We start from the raw sequence: 27539 nt of genomic DNA on the forward strand, positions 1-27539 counted from the left end.
CAGTTAATTTTCGGTCAGCTGATAAATTGATAAATCAACTTATTTCAGCTCTATTGTACTACTGGTTGGTGTCTTGGTGACTGGGGTCAATAGGGGTACAGCAACAAAAAAACAGGGTTTCACATGGAACAAATGGAGTTTAGACAAACAACAAAAGTATGTTTTATTAATCATTTCAATCAGAGTGCAGCAAAGTGATGCCACTGTCCTCCCAGATTTCTCCCCCGCTCCCAGCTTGTTTCCTCCCACTGCAGTTTTGAAGAAGTTTTTTAAAAAAAGCACAAAAAAAAGCAGCAGCAGCAGCAGCAGCAGGGCGGGGAAGGACGGTGACCTTATAGCCTCCAGTCTGGCACCAGTACAGGCTTTTACCAGCCGAGCCTGCTGGGACAAACGCAGACATAGTAGCTAAAAAGTCTTAAACCGCCGTCGCTCCTGGGTTTTGTTGTTTTATTTACAGCAGCCATGAGCAAGGACAAGCAGAGCAAGCAGGTGCCGGAGTCCACCGCACCTCTCTCCCCATCCAAAGGCCAGAAACCCCCAAGGATGCCCAAGTGCTCCCGCTGTAGGAACCACGGCTACGTGTCTCCCCTGAAGGGACACAAGCGCTTCTGCAACTGGAAGGACTGCCAGTGTCCCAAGTGTAAACTGATAGCCGAGAGGCAGAGAGTCATGGCGGCCCAGGTAACCGTTATTTTACCTGTTAGCGCGGCTAGCTTGAGCTGAGCCTGTAAACACCAAACTTTTCACCAAAACTTAAACTGTTTCTGCTGCGTGAAACATGAAATACAACACGTAACTGTTTGGATAAATAATTTTGATTCATATTTATACTCTTTTTAAACGCTGTGGACAAGTTTACTCTAAATGTTTTCCCTCATTTTCATTTGTGTACTAAAGGCAGAACAACTGAAAAAGTCAACCTAGCTGTAGCTTAGTTTACACACAGCTAGCTTGAATTTGTATACAATTAATATGTGTTTTAAGTGTGTTTTGTTAAACCTGTTGCACTCAAAATACAGTTTGATAATAGAAATTAATAAACAATTAGGCTACAGTATATAAAACAGCTACTTTTTCATATTTTATAGTCATTTACTTTGTAACTTTGCACTTTGTAGCTTGAAGTAACGTGTGTGGTTTGTAAAACAGTAATTTTAGATACGCTCACTGCTTTCAGTTTTGAGATTAACACAAAAGCTGCAACTACATTAAACGTTACTTTCACTATTGATTGATCCGTGGGTTATTTTCTAGATGAATCAGCGAATAGTTTTTGTTCATAAAATGCATCATAAAATGTAACATCTTTAAATGCTGAAGTCCAAAACTAATCTAATGTGCAATAAAGTAATGATTCAAATGTTCAGATTTGAGAAGCAGGCACCATAAAATATTTGTAATTTTTGCTAGAATAAAAAAAGAAAAGCTAAATCAACTGTTAAACATTATGTAAAATAGATTTCCTGATGATAGACTAATTGATTAATCAACTAATCCTTGCAGCTCTAAACTATACATTTTAAAACTACGGCATGAAGCAAACACAATGATAGATAGATAGATAGATAGATAGTCAAATCAATCACAAAACAAACAAATAATTACAAATCTAGAATACTCATAATAAAACTAAAACAAAGATATGACTATATTATGTTATGTATTTCCATTATCTTTTAATCTGCCAAGTTATCCATATGAATTGGTCTAGAAAATGTCAGAAAAATGCTCATCGCTCATCAGAATTTCCCAAAGCCCAGTGGTACTTATTCAAATTGCTTCGAACCCCATGAGATACAATTTACAATGATATAAAATAGATAAAAACACCATGTATATAAAATGACAGCACCATAATATAATATAATGAATTGATTTTCTTTTACAGTGTTGTAATGGTAGACATAGACATAGCAATAACATGATATAAATGTGGCGTCAGTCCTGTCCATTTAATACAGACACTGCTTTGTATTGTAAGATAATAATAAACAATGTAAATAATCATAACACACAGGGGCAAAACACAACTTTAGCTAGTCACAAGACAACAATAATAGAACTGTCAATCGACAGATAAATAATCAATTATAATCACTGTTTAAGTAATTTAATCGATAACGACATTAATCATTCGTCATTTATTTTGAAAAGTTACAGTCAGCAATCCAGCAGTCAAATCGAAAAAAATGCATGAAATCAGTGTAGTGGTCAAGGCAACTTATTCATAAGTCTACAGTAAATATTTACATAGTTTTCTTATGTTATACCAATGATTTATCTTTGTACAATTGTAATCATTTTCTCATTGCATCAAGTTATTATTTTGTAGCAAGCAGATACTGAGTCTGTTCTTTAAAGTCAGTTGACCCTCAAGAAACTGTTTGTTTTATGCCAAACAATCCCTTATCAGGCCTTTCTTTTCCTCCCTTCCAGGTCGCCTTGAGGAGGCAGCAGGCTCAGGAGGAGGAGCTTGGGATTTGTAGTCCGATGACTCTGTCGGTCCCTGAGGTGCTAGTGAAGAATGAAGCTGGAGCGGACTGCCTGTTCTCTGTGGAGGGACGATCCCTGACACCCACCAGCATCTCCACTTCTGCTGTTGCTGTCACAGGTGAGGCATTGCCAGCTGTTCCACCACACACTGAAGTCACTGTGTCCAAACATCAGCTCTGGAAAGTAACGAGAAAATATGTGGTAACATCCAAAATATTACTAAATAAAGTAGTAGTGGGTAGTTGTGGGTATGCACATGAATGCAAACACACAACAGTCAGCATCTGCCACTGAACATTCACATGGGAAAAACATGGAAAAACACAAGTGTGGAAGGCTGAAATGAAGAAAAGCAGTGTATATATTAACTAACTCAGTGGGGATGAGGGGTGGTACTGCATGGAAAAGTGAAATCAGTACATAACATATACATTCACAATCAGTTCCTAAGTCAGATTTTATGTAAAGGCCTTGGTTTTAGGGTCTGTTTTGATAAACAGGCAATTGTAGACTTAATTTGAAATGTGGGAAACTTTTACCACTTTTACAGAATGTGGTCTGGTAATTTTCAATCCGGTCAGCAGCTGACCTGCTTCTGGATACTCCTCTAATTCTCTCAAATTATGCAAAGTCTATCAAATTGACTTCTCAGTAAACAACAACAACTTTCAAAATTCAGAAGATTGTTTTCATCATTTGGATTTTAGAAAATTTCAATGACTGTTTACTGAAATTGCAAAAGAAAAGAAAAGAAAAGAAGCAGTTCAACAGGCAGCAAAGCCATATTCTGTTCAATCAATTATTTTCTGTGTTATATTCATTCTTAAACTGAATTACTATGACATTAATGAGTCATTTTCTGTTTGTGTAAAACAGTCCACAGGACAAGAATGCTTTTATAGGCACCGTCAATAAGAAACATTGTCATGGGAAACTACATGAAAATGAAATTTGATTTGATGACAGCAGCATGAAGAGGCATCCTTCCTTTCTTTCTTGTCGTGTGGAGGCAGACAGAGATACCGTGTTCCCTCTCGGCCTGATAGCACTTTCCAGGAGGTGTAATATGACTGGTCAAGGCTGCTCGTGTCCTGCTCTGACTCGGCTTTGTCTGTGTGAAACACTGAACTTTGGGTCCCTGGCTTGGCAACAGAGAAAAAAACACTGTGGAAAAAAAGGAGTTGAGCACTCCGTGATTCACTGATGAAAAGAATTAGAACAGGGGACAACGAATGTCATTATCTTTGGGTTCAGTGGTGCACAGTGTCTTCATTGTGTAAGGCCAAAAGATCAGGGTCTGCCTGAGAAGAATGTGGCCTTGCTGATAAGGAAAGTACAACAGATAATGAGTAATGATGATTTTACAGTCTTATTTGTCCTGATGGGGGCAAAACACATTTCTGTATTAAGATGGTGTGTTGTGGTAGGTACAGATGTCACCTGCAGATGGTGCTGTTGATAGTAGTTTGAGGTAGGGGTGGCATGACTAGAAAAATCTTGTAAAGTTCAATTAATATGTCTAGTTAACGTCTGTAGCTGGAATAAATTAGTGTGTAAGATCATCTGCTGCTGGATGCATGGATCTGAAAACATGCTTACATTTACAGCTTTGCATCATATAAGTTGTAACAAAACAAAAACTAGTGCACAATATATCCTAATCTTCATATTTCAAATGCAGTAACGATCACACAGCCACAAACATCATCATTCATCCTGTGGACTGATCTTTGTCTTATTTGTTGTGTCCTCTCTGTGTGTTGTGGTCCAGGGAGTCGCTCGGCATCCTCCTCCAGCCCGTCAGCCGCTGCCAGGGCTCACACCGAGGGAGCGTCCGACCTGCTGATGGAAACCTCCTATTATAATTTCTACCAGCCTCCACGTTACCCCGCCTACTACAGCAACCTCTACAACTACCAGCAATACCAGGTGACTAACAATAACCACCCTGCTGTTAACCAGTAGCACTTCACTTGTATTGAAAAGCCCTTTTATAAGGTTATGGTAGGTATTCTACAGCGGTGTTAACCTTCGTGATGGTATCTTATGGAAATCGTTGATACTGGTCTTGCTCAGTGGTTACCTGCAATGTGTGTTTACCTTGGCTTGCCTCAGGGGAAGATGGGGTGTGTTCATGCTTCAAGCTACATTGCAATTCATAATCTTATTTATATTCTCCTCTGTTATGTCCAAAATGACTGTAAATAGGGTTCACCTGTTGTGCGGGTTTCAAGGTTGGTAAATTATATTGATATTTTTGTATTTAATATGCTTATATTTAATGTAATTCACATTTACATTTAAATTTCAAGACACAATTTAGCATAACATTATTGTTGTCATGGTGGAAGAGCCCCTGAAGCAGCATTTAGAGCATTATGAGACAGTAAATAAAAAATCAGTCCAGGATTTGTTACATTAAAAGAAAAATTACTTTACGAAATCATTACCAAGCATTTTCTTTAAATGTACAGAAAGCAAATGAAGCTTTTTTTGCAACTTTTTCATCCAGTTTTTCCATTGGTGAAGTCAGAAAAGTTCCTCCCATCATAGTAAAAGTAATATGCTCGGTAAATACTTGATAACTTATCAGCCAGCACTGTAAAATAGCAGCATTTAAAAGAAAAATGAGTAACTTTTGTATGAGATCATCTGTCATGGCTCAGATTGTAGTGGTTAGACCGACTGAAAGATTTAGGATTCAGCTGGTGACCAGTCACACGAGTCATTAGTCATCGAGAGTTACAGAATAGAGCTGAAAGTCTCGCTGCTATACGTTAAAATAGATTAATTTGTGTGTGATCGTGTGCGTTTGTGTGTGTGTGTGTGTGTGTGTGTGTGTGCATGTTGGGAGAGGAAAGCTGCTTCATGCCACAGAAAGAGGAGATAAGCTGCTTAGCTACGAGTCACCTCAACATGAAAAAGGTTCATTTTCTTATCACACAACTGTCAAAATAGTATGAAACGCATGTCAGTCAGACATGAACTGAACTGTGTGGATATCACATCAAAACCGATTGTGTCTAATGATGAGAGCAAGCAAGCTGAAACTACTGAGGTAACATTTGAGTTGAGATCTAAAGAAAGAAAACATTTTCCTGTGAAGCTATAAAAGCAAATTTCGATCCTGTGTTGTACATTTCAGGGAGGGAAAATTGAATGGACACAATGCCACCTGGCTCCGCAACGACTTTCACATTCATGCAGTACAAGGTTGCTGTCGTACCTGGTTGTGTATGTAGAGAGCCAAAGTCATAATGTCACGTTCGGGCCAGCCTCTGTTCCTCTGGCTTCTGTAGCTCAGTGCAGTCTCCCAGTCCGCATCTCTTGCATCTCTCATCTGTCTTTCTGGAAAAAAAAGATAAAAGGACTGTGTTTTTGGGGTGTGAAATCAGTATCCACTACAGCTGTTGCTTTTAGAAACTGAAGACCTTGGGATGATTTCGTATTGAGCACAGAAAAAAAAACAACACGGTACAACACGGCTTTGTCCATATTCATAAAATTCTCCAACCCTCTCAACTATTTTAAACTTGTAATCTTTCTGCTATATTAAAAAGAAAGTCCTCATCTAAACACATGAATCGAACCACATGACATAGTGTTGAGAGAGGCTCTGTTAGTTTTGTGTATTAGTGGTTTTTAGTTGTTAGTGTCAGTGGTATTTTAAATGAGGTTCTGTTGCTTCTTGAACAGAACCTGGACGTTTTGGTTTCATTTTGACTGTATATCAAACTGCTGTAGTGTATTCAGATTGGTTGACAGGTGTCACACAGTTGAGCCAAATACTTCTGGTTCACGTTGCATACCAGTTAACTCTCACCAGTGAAACCAGTGGTGCCTAAGTGCATATACCCTGAATGTGACTGTAACATTACTGGTTTGGCTCCACCTTTGTTGCATGTCAAACCTCTCACTTTCTCCATGTTTCCTGACTGTCTCTGTCAAAGTGAAAGTGCACAAAAACATGATCTGAACACATTTAGGGTTGTGAGTAACAATTGTTATCGGGTTAAACTATTATTTTTGTTAATTAATTTAGTATGAAAAAGTAAAAAATTGAACCCACAATCCAAAGTAATCTTAAAATGTAAAAGAAAATCAGCAAAATAAATCAGCACATTTGAGAAACTGAAGTATAATATATATAAAAATAAATATTAATGTTTTGTTAATTGACAAATATATTAATTGGTTTCTCGTTTCAGCTTATTCCCTGATTTTGCCCCTGATCTTTGCCCTGAAACCCTGAATAGAAGCAAATTCTTTCTCTCTATATACATACATATACGCATACTATATACATACATACAAACGTATATATGACAGTGATGTAACACAGCGCAGGTGCTCCTGGTACCTGTGTGAAGTTAATTTTCTTTGCATCTGGTTGTGATTTATACAAAGTTTTATTTCTTTGTTTTCCTCAGAGATGGATGAGAGCATCTGCTTTAATGTCGACACTTACAGTATAACGTAGGACACATGGGGGAGATAGTTCTGAACATCCCACCAACACACACACACACACACACACACACACACACACACACACACACACACACACACACACATACACACACACACACGGTCCTTCATTCACCTATCTGTATATTCACACTGATTTATGCTCAAATGTATCTCTATTGTGTCAAATGAGATGAGCTTGTGCGTGAAACAAATTAGATCTATAACTCTTCGGTGTTCTCTGAGGAGGTGGTTTGTTTTTTTATGAAGAACGTTTGTCCACCCCCCCCACCTCCCCCACCCCACCTCCACCCCCCACCTCGATTCCCCCAATAGCAACATCTAGTTTTGGGGTCACTGCCTCCGCTAACCTGCCAGCGCACAGCAGAGCCTGAATTGCAAAGGTTAATGGTATTGTCTGTCGGCTCAGGAAAAAAAAAACCGCCATGCCTGAGCGCTCGAGGGAGAAAGTGAGCACATTAATGCTAATCAGTTAGCACTCTTTAGCATAATTTAGCCATCCTCCTTTGTGATTTATGATATTCTCAGTGAAGTTGTCAGGTTGAGAGGGCTACGTGCTACGGTTATTCAAATTCAGGGACCACTTTTTATTTATCTGCATGAAGCAAGCTGATTATTTGAAGATGAGTCTCAAATACACAGATGCACAATTTAGTAACTAGAGATTCATTGTCATAATGACTAAAAGTGATGGGATCATTTTTTTAGAAATCAAAGCAGTAGTTAATCATGGTTTGTTATCACCGAGCTTTTCTCTTTTGTCTCCTCTGTCTCCTTTACCTGTCCTAAACCTCCACGGTTTAATGTGCTATACTCCAGTTTTAACATCCCCAACTGAAGTGATTATCCTTGAGTTTCTCAATTTTGATTTTGTCTCTATATTTACTGCAAAGCGCTTATCACTGTGCTTTTTTCTGCACTACCCAGAAAGCACTTGTCAGTCAGACAGTGTTGGGCTGTGACGTCTCTTGTCATGGACTTTCATTCATTTAGTTAGTTTCTGAAGGTGTTGCTCTTTTCTCCATCGTAACATCACAACATCTGGTGGAAGGGTATTTTAAATCTTTTTAAAAATGTTATTATTTAAATGTATATATCAAGAAGAGCCCCATGCTGGTGTCATGCCAGTGGTGTGCAGATATTTCTTACAAGTTGAGTTGTTACAGTCTTCAATTGTGTCATAATGTACATTTATTTATCTAAAAATTGTTGTTATCAGTTCTATCTTTGTATTTTACTGCTAAGTTACATCTTAGACACACACACTCCTTCTGGCAAAATCTAATTTATTACTATAGCAGTTTCCTTCCTAGTTGACGTTTTGCAGTAAGTACATAGGATTTAATCAAGTAGTTTATTTTCCTCAGTCAGCATCATTGAAATCATCTGCAAAAAGGTGCTGTAAAATACTAATTTCCTTTAATTCATCAAGCTAATCTAATATAGTGATCTGTACGTCTTCTCACTGCTAAATCAGAGCCCACAAGGAAACACAGTGGTGTTTATCAGTGTAAGGTCATCTACCTCCTCCTCTCCTGTGCGCTCAGTGGTGCTTGGCTGTCATGCAGGTGCATGGTGATAATATAAGGGTGGTGTAGAGCTTCCAGACAGGAGATGGTGCCAGATAAGGAGACAGGCCCTCTCAGGGAGGTAAGGAAGACCCCCCCAGGAGTCAGCCAAGTTAGCCAGGGAGCTGATGCGTAGATGTGTGGCAAAGAAAAAATATTACCTGCCTGTGTTTTCAGATTTTAAATTTTTCAATTACAGCAAAAAAAAAAGCTCCTGTAGTGTTATTCCTCCTTTAAATTATGTCACTGCTGTCAGTAATGACTTTCTGTCCACAACCTGCTATGTCCATCACCTCTGGACATGTCATTTTTTTTTTATTTTTAGGTCATTTATGTTTCTGACAGCCAATGTGTTTCTTGTGTAGAATAGAAAGCCTCTTGGGATTTATCTCAAAGCTGCTGATGTGCTGTCAGATATGATGTTTCTGCCTTGATGAAATGAGTCTAGAAAGAGGGTAGGGACTGTAGGGAGGAGCATAAATTACACTACACACACTTAAATGCTAACTCTGTTGATACTGAGTGTTCACAAAAGTTATGGTTCAGCTTGGTTGTGGGGTCACTGTTCAGTATGATTTTGGTACAGTGGGAGAAACACGAGATTGAATTTCCTTTTCATTTATTTTGAAAACCACTAGACAGCGGCTCGTAGGCCGTTCATGTGGTCAAAAAGTAATGTGAAAGAAAACAAGAAGCAATATGTCAACAAAACTTTGCGCACAACAACCAACGTTATTGTGAAGCTAAATCCCACAGTCTCTGAGTCTCACTCACAGTCTAACCTTAAAAACTAAACATTACTATGGGGTTAGGTGTTACAGTTGACACACACACATTCTAGATCCCAATAATACGTTTTGCAGACTTGAGTATCAGGCAAGGGGATTGGTAAATCCATCTCCTGCCTGGAAGTGAGTCTGTCCAGGAAAACAAGAAAACTGGTACTAGAACAAAAGAAACATTTGGGATATTATTTGACATGAAAATTCAAAATTACACACTGAATGAATCATCCTGTACTGAATGCAAAAGGCCTGCTCAACTAATCTCAGCAGCAGATGTCAGTCTTATGTAAGTCTTTGTCTTTTATGTAAATTGTTTGATTGTAGGTTGGTGCGTGTGATTATTGTATTTACTGTATTTATTTATTGCTAGCTGTGATAATTGCCCCTCGGCGATGATAAAGATTTCCTTAGACCTTGAACCTTGACTCTAATTTTCACAGAACACAACTAGTTTACACTGAAAGTACGTCTGTCATCATGTGACTGGTTAGATAACTCAGACTGAAAATGTTCTTGTACTGACTGAATGAAGTCACCCCACCAGTATACATAGAGAAAGGTTTATAATTCCATAACTATTTATATGGCATCTCATTGACAGTTTAGGTAAGTTAGTCTGTGTGGATCTGTAAGCATGATGAAACTTGTTTTTCTTTTTGTGAGCAACTTTTACTAAGACACTTTTGTTTGGCGCTGTATGTGTCCTGCAAAAGCGTAAGCTTAGTGCACTTTCAAGACTCCAGTCCAATCTCTATTGTATTTTTCACAGCCTAATACAAGAGCTGAGTGTAGCTTAAATAACAGTTTATAAAGCTGTCGGAGAATTGATGGTGTGGACAATACGGGTGACATATTACAGGCTGACAGAAATCAAATTCCATAAAAGTGAAATTGAAAACCCTCCGTGAGGCGGCACTGCTGCTGAGTAGACAGCTCATTTTAAAGTTTTCAGTGGACTGTAGAAAGGCAGCGCTGTGTTGCAGCCTGTTTTTAGAACAAGTCAGGGACCTGTGAAATCAAACACCACTAATTTTCTGTCACATATTATTTTATGTCTGTATTTCTTCTTGTCAGTTTAGGTGGTTAAGGTGTAGCCTGTGAATATCTGACGACTGAATCGTTCGTGAGAGGGGTCACAGAGCGATGCTGTTTTTATTGTGTTTGAAAATATCAAACGTAGAAAGTAGAAGTCATTTGATATTTTTATATTCGTCGAAAATATGAATGTTTGTAAAATTACATCATGATTTGGAAATGGAAAAAAAAAAGGCTTCAAGGACATAGTAACAGATGAAGTCAGGAGTTATAACTTGTATTATCTTGCTGATGATTGAGTGTGTTCCCGCAGAGATTAAAATGTAGCTTCTAGGCAACGAATGGCCGACGTAGGAGAAGGCTCATAGGCAAGATCTGTTAGTCTTTTTTGCTCCAGCATTCGTCACTCATTTTGCTCAGCTGTCCACTTTGAAGCAGAGACAGTGTAAACACCGTAGACAGTGAAGAAGGACATTGTACAAACAGCCGGTTTTTAATTTGAAAAATTGATGCCAGCGTCTTTTCTCATACTTTCCTCTGCTGTGATTGTTTTTGTGGCTTCTTGTGATCACAAGCATTACCTCACCATCACATGATTAAACACAGCAGAACTTTCCCACAGTATTTGAAGCAAACTGAGGGATTTTGGCACGACAGACTGAATGAAAGACAGAAAACTGATTGGCAATTATTTTTGTAACTGATTGATTAAAGTAATTTTTCATGCAAAAATGCCAAACAGTCTCTACATCCAGTTTCTGAAATTGGATTTGCGGCTTCATATGTGATATTACATTTAATATTTTCAGCTATTGGTCAGACAAAACAAGAAATAGAAAAATAATCATCAGACTTGATAATGAACATAATCATTAGTGTGCTTTCATTATTAAAACACCCGAGTAGATTAATCAAAACCTAATAGGAATGGAGTCTTTGGTGGTTTTAAGAAGGTCTTGAAATACAGAATATTGTATTAATATTACTTTGTTTGTGAAATGGCCTGTTTGTCTTTTGTTATATGAAGCAGATGCCACATGGTGATGGCCGCCTGTCCGGCCACAACATGTCCTCTCCGTACCGCATGCATTCCTACTACCCAGCAGCCACCTACCTGACTCAGGGCCTGGGCTCCTCCACCTGTGTGCCGCCCCTCTTCAGCCTGGAGGACAACAGTTACAACAACAACAACAACAACAACAACAATTGCTCTGAAACCATGGCAGCCTGTGAGTGACACACACACAGACACAGACACAGACACAGACACAGACACAGACACACACACACACACACACACACACACACACACACACACACACACACACACACCTCTCAGGCCCCATAAAGTTTTACCCAGACTTTATCAACATTGTGGTTAAGTACATTCAAGGGAGGATTGCACTCAAGTCAAGAGTGCCATAAAATCTAGAAGATGAAATTAGTCGGAAGTGAAGCTTTTTTACCTTTTACTAGACTTTTACTTTGTACTTCACCTAAAATACACACCTGTGTTTATCGGCCTGAGTTAAATTCATGATTCCAAATGATGCTCACCCACTCAGCCTTAACTGTTTGTCATTTACATTCAGTGGAAATTAAAAAAACAAACATCTATCGGCTATAATTAAAGTAATCAATTTTGAAACAACCACAAAACTGCCAAAGACGTGACAGTGCAGCTGTGTTTCTTTTTGCTGCGTTTAAGGATGAATTACATCTGATCTCTGACCATGCAGCAGTAGATTTCTGGCACTCCACGCCACCGATCTCAGATAGTGATCTCAGCTGAGCGTGGCTGCTGACTGTGGTTGCCTGGATTTTTGCCTTCCTCAGAATCTGTGAATGTGGGTAAATCAGATTGTGTGAATTGCGTAATGTTTTCAGGAAAGTATTTGTGGAACTTTGCAAAGAACGCATGTAAGTGCACGATGAGAGAGAGATAAGAGGGAAGATCCAGTAGGAGGATACTGGGCTAACTGGCATGCCTGTTCAAACTGAACATTACTTGCAGTTTAAACCTTCTTTTCCACGTTTTAGTGCACATCAGGAAGGATAAATAAGTTTTAAATTGCAGTTATGTGAGACAGTGTTTTGTAAGCACAAATCACCAGCGATGGCTTACTGTTTCACAAAGGATTGTCACTCACAAACTGCAGATAAAATTGCTAATTCCAGAGGAATCTTGCACATGTATGTGTTGCAAGTACTGTAAGGCATTTTGTGTGGGGAAAAAAAAAATATCGAATCGTACAAATCACAGTTTGCATGTTGCAAATACAACTGAAACAGGCCCCAGATCTGCAGCAGGTCAAACAGTGTGAGGGAGATTAAGTTTAAAAAGTCTGTAGGCGTCGCTCTTTTCTTTGTCTGTGCAGCCTCGGTGGAAATCACTGCTCACACAAACTGTCCTGTTCTTTCTGCAACAATTTCAAGCCCCAGTTCAGTCTGGAGCCATTATTTTGACTGTGTTTACTTATGTAAGATGAAATTTTAAGATTCCAGTTTATAATGACTATTGGCACTTTCTGTTTTTAAGAATACTAGACCTGATTATTGTAGTCCTGTAGTCGGCTAATTTTCAGAGTATCTATGTATCTGTAGGCGTGTTCATATACCTGAAATGCTGAAGATACCAGCACCATGTGATGCAGCAGTTTCTTCACCTTTACTCAAGGTGTGCTGCCCTCCGATGCACCTGTCACACATTCAGGTGTGCAGAGATACCACTCAGCTTTTTGAAGTGGTAACTATAAAATCAAGCTTTACATTTCATTTATGAACCAGCTCTCTACCTGGTTGTGGTTGTGATTGACACAAGGCAGATCCTGTTAGTTATTACAAGTCTCCTTTTGTTCTCAGTGCTGTTTGGAAAAGAGGTTTTGTGCAGCTAATTTGCAGTTATCTTATGCTGCACGAAAATATAATCAACTTAGCAAAAAACAAGATCAAAAAGTATTTAATACTAGTTTTGGTCCGTTATCTTCCAGCACCAGCCAGCTCAGTTTTTGTTTTACACCTGCGACTAGAACAAAGACGTCATTTTCTTTCAGGAATTAAAAGATGAAGTGTTTGGTTTTCCATAACAAAATCGTATTGTATATTATAACTCATTTAGAGAGGACATAGGGGAAGAGTGTCCTTTGTACAACATCAACATCCTTCTTTTAGTGAAATAGACTGCCGACACCACCAGCATCGCAAACCTAAAGACCCCCGCATCTCCCCTTGTACCTGTATTTGTTTATGACTTTCACCTGTCCTTTTCCTGTGAGGGTCCCATGTCAGCCTCCTCCCGTGAACTGCCATGCTCCATTACAGGAACACAACGCTCTCAGCGGGTGGTCTGGCATTTGGTGGTGACACAAACTCCTGCAGCAGAGAAACAAACCCCCCTAAATCAGAGGTTTTCAACTTTTTTTTGTCTTGTGATTCGTCCCTCACAGTGAAGAAATATCCATGTGCAACATCTCGTCACAGGTGGCATATTTTTTTTATATTCAATCAAAGAGTGACAAGTATAAATTTCAATGAAAAAATAATAAATGATAAACAGGTATCAGAAAGCCTTAAGTCAGGCCACAGTCATTTTGCCTTAAGATACTGCAGAAGCGGTGTCCAGGACTTTTCCCATATAGACTGACTGTTGAAGTTACTGTCTTCGAAAACCGTCTTTGAAAACAAGGTGGAATTCTTGTCTTTGGGAATCTGTTTTTAGCTGCTGTTGTTTCCATTATCAAAGCTGATGATAGGTTGATCTGAAGCCTCTGTGGGGAAGTAAAATAAGGCTGAACAACATGCAAAAGAAAATCATATTGTGATTATTTTGGCAGATATTGCCTTATGAGTCACAGATTCAGTAGGAGTGGTCATTTTTGCATTTCCTTTTCACTGGAAAAAAGATTTTTGTTGGGGCTTGTTCCAAACAAACATGTTCCTTTACAACTGGACAATATGATCTGTAGGCAGGGGCATCTCTGTAGCACCACAATGCTTCATTTATGGCCTGTTGTGACCCATTTTTACTCCGCCATATTACAATTTTGATAATTTTTTTTTTTTTTTTGTCAAAGAGCCAGTCTAAACATTTGGCACAACCACTGCCAAACCCAGTGTGTGGGTGAGTGTCATTTCTAAACAGCTAATAACCCTGTTACTAGAGAAGAGTAAGAACCTCTGCGTCTAAGATGTCACGTGTGAAACAGTTGAGTCTAGCTCTCTGCCTGTAGGGGACAATTGTGTGTTTGAGTTTGGTTCTGAATGACTGTATTTCACAATGAGCTGCTCTTATTTCCAATTGGGGCTGAAATAATTAGTTTAGTGTTTAATTGAATAGTGAAGCAGCAGAAAACTTTTTGCTTTCATGCAAAATTACCAAACATTCTCTGGTTGTAGCTCCTCACATGTGAAATACCTTCACAACTAATGGTCATTTTCATTATCAATGAATCAACTGATTATCTCCTCGAGTAATAATGATAATAATAATAATAATCTTTATTTATAGAGCACTTTTCTACACTACATTACACAGTGCAGAAATAATAGCATCAATAAAATCAATAGATTTCAAAGAGAAGAAAAACAAACAATCAAACTTTTAAGTAATTTTAAGAGAAATAAAACAATTCAAGTGAAAGTAAAACCAGGAAAAGGTCTCAGATAAAAGTATGTCTTAAAGGAGGTTACACACTCAGCCGTACTCAGAATTATCATTTAGTTTATAAGATGTGAGGAACTAATAAATATCGGTCAAAAGTTCCCATTGCACGCGGCGATGTCTTGAAATCATTCTGTCTGACTAAACGTTTACTATCACTGAACATGAGAAAACCTGCAAGTATTCAAGTTTGAGAAACTGGAATTATATTACTTAAACAATTGATTATCAGTTCTTCACAGATTCATTGATAATAGAAAAGTTGCAGGCCCATGCCCCACATCACCAAAACAGCTTATGTAAGGACGGTAAGGTAATACACAGGATTTGTCCTAGTTGTGGATTTACTTTGCCATTTGCTTCAGTGCATCAAAATCCAGCCACGTCTCCTTTTAAGCCTTAAATTGTTTCGCTTTGACCGAACATGTTGTGTTCCCTCGGCTCAGTCCAGGAGGAGGGGATATCTGTGAGCTCTGAGCCTACCTGCCCTCCCCTTCTACCTGGCTGCCAAACACCGCCCTGTCAGATTTATCTCCCTCCTAGGATAGGGCTAATCAGTTGGCCAAATACAGAGATCCAAATAACCTTCAGGAGTGCCACGCTGTCCTTTCCCCTCCCTCCTCTCCTCCTCCCCCCTCTCCGCCCTCCCCCTCTGCAGAGCCCCGCTGTCTCCGCAAAATTGCCTTCTGGAGTTAGTGAGCGGGAACAGTTAAGATTTACAAACAATGATGAAGCTTGTCATGCGTCTTTCTCCATCCGTCACGGCGGGCCGGGCGGAGCTGTGGGTAGAGCCGTCCTGGTGTTCTTCATAAAAGCCAGCTCTCTGTGAAATACGCCCCCGGCCGGCCTGTTTACTGCCCCGCGCTCGTCAGCAGCCCCGCCGCCGTAAATCGCCGAGCGGGAGGTGACAGCGCAGTCCATCAAACTCCCACCCCACCTCGCTGCCCTCCCAACATCTCACTGCACTCAACACTCACACTGTTTCTCCACCCGCCCTGCTTCCTCACCAGGATCTAAGCGGGGAGGCTCAGATGAGCTGCCCCAAAAGAGTTATGGCTGTTTCAGTCTTACAGGAGACAGCTTCAAGCCGAGTCCCTTCGTGTTTATGTTCCTTCTTTTTTGTCCTTGTCGAGACTTTTTCAAAATTTAAAACTGCTCAAAGTTTGCAAGCTGTTGGGACAGCAACTTTCCTTTCATATACTTCTTGCTTTTCTTCTTTTTTTTTTTTTTTGAAAAGGAAGATTTATACTAAAGTCAGACCTTAATTGAGAGCCGCTGCGACCGGCTATACATTTGTCTGTTTTTGTTATATTGGTGTCAGCACAGAGCGTACAGTAATTTAAATGCAAATCAGATTGTTGAGGTATTGCAGATGTTAATCCTGCTAATCGATAGACCTGTGTGAGCCCATTAAGTTAGAAATCCATTACTATCTTTCTAGATGATATTCTATTGATTTTTCTCGCTTCAATCCATACTGTACTGTACACCAAAGTGAGTTACTGCGTATAAAGTCTGTCGTTTCAGGTTCTCAACTTCCACTGAAAAACAAAAAACAAAAAACGATAGAGAGATTGGCGTCAGTAAGTTTCTTTGTTTCGTGTGTAAAAATGGGCTTTACCTGCTTTTAGATCAGATTACTTCAAACTTCACTCCCACACACTCTCTCACAAACACACCCACACACACACACACACACACATAAACACATTGTATGTACCTGAACACACACACAGGGGCACACACTCATTCTGGAGATGTCAAAAAAAAAAAAAAAGCTTCTCACTCTTTTGGATTTATTAAACCTGAAACTAATCGGTACTTCTAACCCAAGAGGTGACCTTTTCAGAGGAAGTGCTGTTTCATGTCATGTAGCAGCCAGAGTTCATTTCCTTGGTCACTGACATGTTGAGAACATCACTCACCTCAGTACATGTGCTGCTGGTTGTTTCACCACCCTAAAGCAAAGGCTGGAGGACGACTGTTGGTTTATTTTGTGGTGCAGTGTTTGCGTTTTAATAATTGATACTGTGTCTAAATGATCTTTACTACACATTAGAACATCAAGTGTCACATTAAATATTATTTTTGGAGTTTAAACTGGGTTAAAATTGGTTGAAGATTTAATTTAATATTTGTTTAAACATGTTGTTGTGATCTGCTTCAGATTTAAACTTAAATGCTGCTGAAACAATGATCATATCTAACCAAAAATACAAATTCAATCAAGTTTTAACCTAAATCTGTTCATTGGCGTTCTTGATTTTCTCACTGTGCATCCTTGACAAAAGTTCCTGCTGGAAATTGCTTACAAATAGCAGAAGTCTGTTAGTTCAGTTAACCAATGTTGTCTCTTATTAACAGGAAACATGGGACTAAACAGAAGCAACCCCCTCTGCACAGTTTAGGTTGTTAGTACTTTAGATCACCCTTTCTCTAATTAATCTCAGTAAATACCACCAGTTAAAAAAAGACGAGAAGCAGCTTTAAAGGAATGACGTTGAAACCTGATGTTGATTCAGTCTGTAAGTAAGAGCCAGCCGTGGAGAGAGGGGCCCCGCTGAGGCCTGCCAGGCCCCGGAGGGGCCTCGGTGAAGGTGCGGCTCATTGAGTGTCTCTCCTGGCTCTTGGTTACAGTGGAGAAGTCCTGTGCGGCCTGTCAGACTGTCTTCCCCACCCCGCGGTGCTGCTAAGTGCCCTGATAGCCTCTGGGGCTGTGGATGGGCTAAATACCAGTGTAATTGTCTGCTCAGGGCACAAGCACCTTTGTAATGTGTTGTACAACACCACCATTAACACAGGCCTGGGGCTGTGGAGACATTAAATGGCCAGGGCTGTGTAGTTTATGTCCTCTTCCTCTCACTCTCTATTTCTCTCTCACACACACACAAACACACACTCTCACACCATTTGGCTCTTAGGGGCTTGAAATGAAACGATTCTGTTTTATCTTATACCATTGTTTTGTACAGCGGTATGTAATCATCACAGGTACTCTGAGTTATTTCAGTCTGATGTCTTGTGAAAATGTCCGTTTGTCTAGTGTCTGTAAATTCAGTATGAGCAGAGTAAAGTACCGAATACTAATAAACTCAAATATCCTACGACCTGCATGTTTTTGATTGCACCATCTTACATTGTCTCTCTAAACAATAATAATAATAATAGCAATAAACCCACGTTACAAAGTCTTCTTAATGTCCTGACACTATAATCCAGATAAGAGAAGAGATATGCTCAACTAGTTTGCCTTTAATTGTTATTGTGACATCACAGCAACAAAAAGCAGCAGCGATTAGTTTGTGGACCTTTTTTCTCCCCTGAGTTTTGTCTCTCAGGCCAGTACATGTTGCCTTAACCACATCATTTCTTGACTTTTTGGGGGATCTACAGTCAAAATTTGCAGACACTACTCAGGACTGAAATGTAGTGGGACCTGGTTTGGACTTGAAGGACAGTGGGGAAAATGGCAGTGCCACAGCAGCAAAGTTGAAAGTACAAGAAAGAAAAACTGCAAAATGACAATAACAAATATTTAGAAGATAAATAATAGATAATAATATGATATATACAATATTATATTTACTAAAATTGACAAAATAGCAGCATATGAGGTATATTGCAGATGGTATGTGTCACTTATTGCACATGGTGAGTCTGTCTCTATTAATTAAACTAAGTTAGCACATTAATAATATGCATTATTCACATTAAAACCCACTATTATGGGAAGTAAGATAACTAATTTAATCCAACTGCAATATGTTATGTGCTTATTTTTTTATTAATATAATCAGTAAATCAACATTAACGTAAAAAAATGAACAAAACAAGACAAAAATCCTTAATGAGGATCTGTCCAAACTCATATTACAGTTTTATTCTAACATTTCAAAATGTGTTTACTGCATATGTCTAAATGTAATCTGCATATAAATGACCTCTTTATACACTGGATATATCATACTCGCGTCTTTGCTCGTACATAAAGTGGCTGTTGTTCTCTTGGTATCTCTGTATAAAACAAACTTGGTTAGTTACGGTGCTTTCCTACCTAATCGTGCTCCTGTCGTCACTTTCCTTGCCTTGTTTTGAGCAGCGGTGGCAGCCCGGCGCCGATTGACAAATGACGTTGCCTTGGCAGCTCTCTGAAACAGCTGAACGACTTGGATAAACACATTTGGCAGCTTTAGCACCCGCGAGAGGCGTCCTCCTTTCCATAGCAATATATTTCACTCTTCCTGTGTCCTTTACTTTGGCATTTTTCTTACCCTGTCGACTCACAATGAATCTCTTGTTTAAAACGTAATGATAGAAAAGTCCCGCAAATATTGATCGGCCGCCTCAGCTCATTATTGCATATCCATAACTTTTCGACGGGCCGCGTCAAAAAGCCCAACGATAGACTGACAGGCCATTTTATGAGTTGATGGGGCACAGTAGCCGAAATGGAGATTTAGCATAGGGACGAGGGCTGTGTCACGCCTCTCCGGCAGTCATCTTCACTGGGGACAGATTGGTTAACAATGCAGGAGCAAAGGTTCCTCTCTGCTTAATTAGCCTTTGACCCCGACACTGATGCCTTCTGTCAGCCTACGATGGCCCTGCGCTCTCTTCAGCTCCATAGCAAACCAATAATGAGCATTAAAGCGTTTTCTAACCCCTCCCCCCTGTAATTGCTGCATAAGAGACTGCATCCCTTTGAACAACTGTCTCAACAGCTCTTCACCAGGGAGATGAGAATGAGAAATATGTGGAAGATTTAACTGCACACACAATAAAACGAATAGTCTTTATTCATGATGATGCAAAAGCTATTATTTGACTCTTTATTTAGTTCTCTGATTAAGGTGTTTGATGTGGCTTGAAATTACCAGTAGCTCAGGCTTATTGTAAGAGCAGTGGTCATAGTTCAGTGTAGGCACTTGTGGCATTTTCTTTACCAGTGGCAGCAGAAATATTTCAGACGCCATAACTCTTAAGTGAAAAATTTGGTTGGTTTTAGTAGCATTAAGATATCAGTTGTGATTATCATTTCTTTGACGTTCTCTAAAGTCACTGGCGGGTTGACGTTGTTGATTTTTGGTGACATGTCTTGACAACTATCAAGTGGACTGCTATGGAATTTGGTACAGACATCCATAGTGCCCAGAGGATCAACCCTAATCCTCAGACTTTATCTCTAAAGCCACCGTGAGGTTGAGATTTGTGGTTTTCAGTGAGATGCCCCAACAACTATTGGATGGATTGCCATAAAAATTGGTGCCAACATTCATGTCCCCCTCAGAAAGAATTTAAATAACTTCCCTAAACTTTTCGTCCACTGCCAAAATCAGGTCAAACTTTTTTTTATCGCCATATTCTTTCAGAACTGACACCCATATTGGCCTCTGCTGTACTTTGTGTTATGTTAGCATGCTTAATTAAGATGGTGAACATGGTAAACATTATGCCTGCTAAACATCGGCATTTTAGCATTGCCATTATTAGCATGTTAGCATGCTGATGATAGCATTTCGCTCAAAGCTGCACCACTATGCAAAAGCACAGCCTCACAGAGCTGCTAGCATGGCTGCAGACTCTTAGTCTTGTTGAAGACTTAAACAAAACCACAATCTTTGGATAATCTGAAACCCTAACCACAGATAAGACTCAGAATCTGGGGTTTGCTGTTTGTTTTACACCCAACATTGACAGACAGGGCAATGAAGTTTCCTCCAAGATGCATCAGGCAAAACCATGTAGTATATGATTGTAACCTTTAGGAGATTTCTTGGAGGGTTGCAACTTTAGTTCAGGCTCAGTCAATGCGCATATAATAATGGAAACGTGTTAAAACAGTGGTTATGGTATCTCTCTGGCATCATTGCGACTTCATATTGATTTATATATTGGTCACATCATAGAAGACTTTCTGAATTAAGAGTCATCCAGAAGAAGTCAGATAAGATCAGTGATTTGAAACTGAGGGTGAAGGTCTGCGGTGTGAACATCAGCTGAGTGGCATGAGCCTCCACTGTTCAGTGCTCAGTATTTAAAGCCTGCCTTCCTGCCTGTCTGCTCTTTGACTGCGTTTTCTGGACCATTAAGTCCTGCTGCTGGGCTGATGATGAGGAGCCAGACGCCCATATCATTTCCAGAGAGGGGAGCGTCCATCTCTACAAGGGTCGTCCTCAGTTGGACACACATGGGACCCTTTCAAACTGGCCAGGGACGATTTTTTTTTTTTTTTTTTTGGACACAGCTCGTATCATTTTAATGGGAGCCATTTAATCCCAGGCCAACCTTGTCATGTCACAGGCAACTCTTCATTCTTAAGATTCAATTTTTGTTCCCTTGATATTCGCCCCCACTAAGTGCTTCTGTCCCTGGCCACCACTGACACATTCAGAGTTGTTTAGATAACTTGGCCACCACTGACACATTCAAAGTTGTTTAGATAACTTGAAGCCTGCACATTGATCACTGTTACAGCTCAGCTTCCTGTTGGCTGTATAGAAAACTTTTCATAATAGATTCTTAACCAGCTATTTCCCAAGATTTCAACAGCAGGTGAGTATGCTGATTCCACAGACAAGAGGCCATGATACAGATGTGGTGTGAAAACAGCTGCTTACCATTATGGTCAAGACTGAAATATCTAAACAACTATAACATGGATTCTCATCAAATTAAATACAGGGATTTGTGGTTCTCAGAGGATGAATCCTATTGACTTTGATTCCCTGACTCTTCCTCTAGCGCCACTGATGTTGACGTTTTTGTTTTAAGTGAAATATCTTAACTCTTGGATGAAGAGGATGAATATTAATGATTTTGTGATCCGGTGATTTGGTGGATTGACATGAATGTTTCCTACTAACTTTTTGACTAGTAGTTAAGATACTCATGACAACTTAAAAACCAATGACATGATAAAATTTTGTGATCTAATAGGTGATAATATCTACTCTGTTAATGGGAAATTATTATTCCTGCAAATTGTCTTCATAATTTATATCCATGTCTTTATTGGCACTTATGAGAAACTCACTAACATCACTACAGTTAAACACAGAATTGTGTGTGTGTGCCCCTGTGTGTGTGTGTGTGTGTGTGTGTGTGTGTGTGTTTACTTAAGCGTTATCTACCCCTATGACCCTTGTGTACGGTGGATGAGTGTAGAGTATGAAACCCACAGAGAGAGCTTATCCCCGGTGGATCAGACTGAATTACCATCTCCTCTCACATCTGGGCTTTTGTTCCCCTCTTTGGCAGCAGCAGAAATGATTGCACCTTCATTCACTCCCTCCCTCTCTCTCTCTCTGAACAGGACAAGTGGGAGGTTAAAAAAGCTTCCTTTTGTTATTCCACACAAAGACTGTTTAATAGTTTGGAAATCTTATATAGAGTGCTGAGTGACTGGGAAAAGGGCAAAAGTTCATTCAGGAGAGTAAACTCTCTTTCAGCATCTACAGCAGGTAAAGTCTGCCTCGTTACAACATATTTGTTTATACACAGCCCTGTTAGTACAGCTCCCACTTAAACATTTAGCATCAGCAACACTGTGCTGTCACAGCTGAAAAACTCATACCTGAAATAAAATGTGGAAAAAATAACAAGTTTTTTGAAGTGTCAGATGGAAGTTGAACAAAGTTTTGTTGCAGCGAAAATTTGTTAACTTTCGAACCAGTAACTCAAGAACTTCATACAGTGTGAGACTTGTATGCTGAAGCTTAAGTTCCCAAAATAAGTGTTGCTTAACTATGGTTTTAAGTGTCATTGGAACAACTGCTATTGAAGTGGAGGATTCATGCACAGTGTCAGCACAAATCTTGTTAAACAAGCAGTCTAGTGTCAGTTATAGGCCTTTGTCACGCATTAAACAAGTGAAACCAGCTAAACCAACTAAATAACTAAAACCAGTGTTAAGTCGCCTGCATACAGTTGTGGAGAGTAACAGTGTAAACGATAGAAGTAAATAAGTTGTACAAAAGTGGATGATACAGAAGCGAAGCGTATCTACAATGGAGTCAGCTCATGACATTTAGGGTTGAAATGATTGGACTAATTGGTCTAATAATTAATCAGTTTATCAAACAAACAAAAATTAAGCAATCCATTATTGATTTTCCGTGTAAAACTGCTAAACATCATGTGGTTCCAGCTTTTCAGATGTGAGGATTTTCTTAATTTCATATTTTATATTATTTTTGAATTGTTGATTGGACTTATAGTAGTTTTCAATTATCTGCTAATTAATTCAGTTAATCGAATGTGATGTATAAAATGTCAAAAAATTGTCTAGTGAACAATACTTCACAATAGAAAAGCAGCGAATCATCTCATTTGAGAGTCTGGACTCAGAGAATATTTGTCATCATTTCACTATTTCTGCTTCAAAAATTACTGAAATTTTTAATCAGTTTTAAAAGTAGTTGCAATTTGTTTTCTGTTGATCGACGAAGCTCTAGTGATTCAGTATTCACCCTTTTTTTAAATAGTTTTCTTACTTTTTTAGGTCAAATGATGAATCGATAAATAGAAAATGTTACGGACAATGAAAATAATTTGTCAGTTGTTTAATTAGTTGCAGCCTCAGTGTGATTAGCAGGTTGTTGATGGCTAATAGGGAACAAGGCTTTCTGCTGTTTCAGACATTAATCTGGATTAAGCAGGAGAGCAGAGGACAGTCGGATGCAGCAGACAACATGTGTACCACAGTGTGTCGTGATTTAACATCCCCAGTGAAACTAACACGTCCAGTTGCTTTCAGCCTTTAATTACATCATAGATTTCCTGCTGATGAACAGGCAGAGAATTAACAGTGAACGGGCTAATTCACAGCTGCTCTCCCCCACTCACATGCTGTTATTGCCGTACAAGTAGATCACTGAGGGATGAAAAAAAAAAAAAAAAAAAGCTGGGTGCACTTAGCTACACAAACATTAGTATTAACGATTGAACTGCCAGTTTGGAATTGGTGACAAACTGCAGACGGGCAAAAATTGGAGTCCGAAACCAATCAGGAAGTTAATGAGGAGAAAAATTACTCCACATTTCTCCTCCCACTGCTGCTGAGGACGAGAGAGAGAGAGAGAGAGAGAGAGAGAGAGGGAGGCCTGGATGAGGACAATCAGGTCCGAGGAGTCTGGGAAACTCTGGACATCAGCTCTTGTTTATGGTAATGTTACTCTCTGATCAGGAGGTTATTCTGGGTCAAATTGACAAAGTGACAGTTCATGATAATCAGACAAGGAACAAAAATGACAGATTGTTTTTACATCATTATATTTTGTGAGATAACTCACCATATAAAATGATTTCATGAGTTATTTTCTACATGTCTTTCAGTGGTCACCTCCCCTTTTAAGAATAATCATGTCTCTCATGATTAGGGCTGCAGTTAATTATTGATTTTAGCATTGATTAACATGCAGATTATTTTCTTGATTAATAAATTAATAATTTGGTCTGTGAAATGTCAGAAAACAGTGAAAAATCACAATTTCTCAAAGCCCAAGTTGATCCAAAGATATGTCAAAATTACAATTTACATGAGTTCATTTTTTCCATTTTTGCTTAAAAAGTTACTTTAACTGTTGAATTGTTGATTAAATTTCTCCTGATTGACTTATTGATAAATCAACACTTGTTTTCTGCTCTACTAATGATCCCGCATTTCTTTCCAGGTTAAAGGCTGAATATTGAACTTCAGTTCAACTATTGAAAACTGTCAGTTGCCAAAAGTCTGTCAGTCATATCCTTGTTTACTTATTCTTTGATAGCTTCTGATTTAAAATCACAATTTCAGACTATTTTATTTAGGTAATGTTCTTGTATGGCTGCTTATATGTTACATTAGACAACATTTAACATTTCACAAGTTTTGCTTCTTTTTTAAATTAAACAATGGTTTTCTAGAAAGATGTGACAAATTTAAATTTTTCAAAGTAAAGTACCAAAATGTATTGTTTTGCTATCAGTGCTGACATGCAGGTATTGTAGTGGCAATAGTATAGAATATTTTCAAATAATAACCAGTCCTCAACACAAATTAAAAAGCAATGAGATACCAAAACCCCTCTAATGTTTATTTTTATTATCACTTAACTGAGAAATAAGTGATAGATTTATCTACGGTATACCCTATAAAATCTCTCTGGAAAATACAAGATAAAAGATTAACAAATTAATCGTCAATTATCAATCCAGAGCAAAACTGTGGCAATTATTTTAATAATTATCATTTTTCAAGCAAAAATGCTAAAGGATTATAAATTTCAGCTTTTTTTTTTGACCAGTCAAATCCTCTCACTTAAGAATCTGGAGCCAGTGGCTTTTCCCCTTAATTAAAAGATAAGCCATTAATAATCAATCGACCAATTACCTCATCACAACACCAAAACAAAAAGAGAGTGAGTGTGAAACGTTAGTATTGTGAATGAGTGTACAAACACAGTGGATTGTTGTTAACCAGCCTCAGTGTTATTACTGTGTGTGCTGTAGCTGTAGAACGAGTGTTAAAATGGGTGGGTGCTCTGATCTCTCGTGTTAACGGTAAAAGGTCTAATACTTTTCTTTAGTGTTCTCGTTGTTCCCTCTTTGCTGACTGATTCAATTTGCTATAAATCCCGAGCTTTGCTAAGAATCATTTTACTCTACAGTCGTATTTATATCAGGTGAATACAGCACTAACACAGAGGACCATTTGTTCTGATGATACGACTCTGCTGTTTTGTCTGTCTCACTATAGTATTTCTCTTCTCCGTTTTATTTACTCTCCTTACAGTGCAAAGACATTTTTATTTTATGTGTGCTGCTGTCCTGTCTACCTACACCAGGCAATATGAATTTATCATATTAATGACTTTGAGGAGTATCCAGGAAAAAGATTTGTAGCTCCAGACCTGTGAAAGATTTGAGGTTTATCTATTTTTCAAAGGCATAAATATACTTTACCATTATCCTTCGTCCAAACATTATCCAAGGAGAGGTGTTTTAACCAAACACATTTAGTAAAGGCCCAGTTTGTGGAGATAAGGATGAGGTAAGGATGTTGATCTCACACAGAGGACTAGTCTCCTCCAGCAGCTAAATTCTACAAATACATAAATCCAGCACTCATCACTGCTAAAACCTGATCAGTTCAGTGAACAGGTTTCCCTTCTGATCCTGTAATTCACTTCCTGATAGACATGTGTTTGGTGAGTCCATGCAACCAGTGCTAGTGCCCACACTAGTGCCTGATACAACCTGTCCTATCAGTGTCAAAATTCAACACCAGTTGTTGCATTTTCTGTCTTCAAATTCAAGTGCTCACCACAAGACTGAAGGGCTGTATGAGCATTAGAACAGAAGCACAACCAGATAAAGAGTGGAGTCTTGATTCATGGGAAATTGTTGATGTCAGATAGCACACAGGAGCAGACTGGAGGCTTGTTTATTGTGATGTCCTTGTACATTTTTGCACCGGCTATGTAGCGAATGCTAGGGAGGTCCTGATTGATCGGCTGCTGATCATTATCAGCCAATTTTCATTAAAAATATGTGATCGGTAGATTGGAATTAATGCGTCACCTGTGGTTAATACTCTGTGTGCTGTGTAGTGTAGTCCCTCCTCCCACCTTGTTCACTGCGCCGGCATGTGACAGACCACCAACACAAAACATGTCGGCCGTGTGGAACTTTTACTAAGTGTGTGAGACTGATGTAACGCACGGCGTCTGCAATGCATGCCAAAAATGATCGGTTTTGACCGTGGATCGGCCGATCTCACTCATTGATGACTGGTATCGGTGGCAAGAAAATGTAATCGTGGCATCCTTCCCGAAAGCAAAACATACGCGAAGCAGCAGCAGCAGCAGCTTCAGTCGTCCGTCAGTCTCTACATAGACTGTGTTCAGGCACGATAACGAGTGTAGTTCACTCGTGTTTTAAGAACAACCTGTGCTACCTCTTCGATAGTGAGGGGCACGACGTGATGAATTGTACAAATGTGGATAAGCGCACATCAGACAGTTTCAGAGGCTTTCACGTTATTGTACTCGGTTGAAGCAGCTGTGTGAAGAATGAAAAAAACAGAACCTGAAAGAACCTGTTCACCTCTGATCAGGACGATGTTTTCTGTCTCGTCCCCGCAGCTTTCTCACCCAGCAGCATCAGCGGCGCCCACGACTCCACCATGACCTGCGGGTCCATCATCTCCCTGGTTAACTCTGTCGTCAAGCCTGAGGCCGGCGACGAGACGGCCAACTTCTCCAACTCCATCGCCGACTCTGCCGCCACCAAATAAAGAAGCTAAGGATACGACAAAAGCATTATGAGATCAGTTGAGAAAAAAAAAACCAACTTGTTCTTGAAAAACAGTTTCATAGTTCAGTGTTGCTTCAGGCTTCTCTGTTTCTGTTCAAAAAGCACATAAAAAAACATATAATCCATAGTGTCATTGAGATTTTTAGTTCATTTATAACACAGCTGTTAAATCTTTTGCTGAAGCCAGTTCACCAGCAGAGAAAATGAAACAAAAAA

The 27539-nt window shown here is 39.2% G+C and overlaps 1 protein-coding gene across 1 annotated transcript; it reads left to right on the plus strand.

Moving 5' to 3' along the window:
* The first annotated feature begins 462 nt into the window (after positions 1 to 462).
* Positions 463 to 27303, plus strand: LOC111227979 (doublesex- and mab-3-related transcription factor 1-like). Its single transcript, XM_022753744.1, has 5 exons — positions 463 to 681; positions 2437 to 2611; positions 4265 to 4422; positions 11400 to 11598; positions 27152 to 27303. The coding sequence occupies exons 1-5, from the start codon at positions 463 to 465 to the stop codon at positions 27301 to 27303; spliced, it is 903 nt and encodes a 300-aa protein (XP_022609465.1).
* The last annotated feature ends 236 nt before the right edge of the window (positions 27304 to 27539 follow it).

This window comes from Seriola dumerili, unplaced genomic scaffold (assembly GCF_002260705.1).
Source record: "Seriola dumerili isolate Sdu_G_001 unplaced genomic scaffold, Sdu_1.0 BDQW01000193.1, whole genome shotgun sequence".
Taxonomy (NCBI): domain Eukaryota; kingdom Metazoa; phylum Chordata; class Actinopteri; order Carangiformes; family Carangidae; genus Seriola; species Seriola dumerili.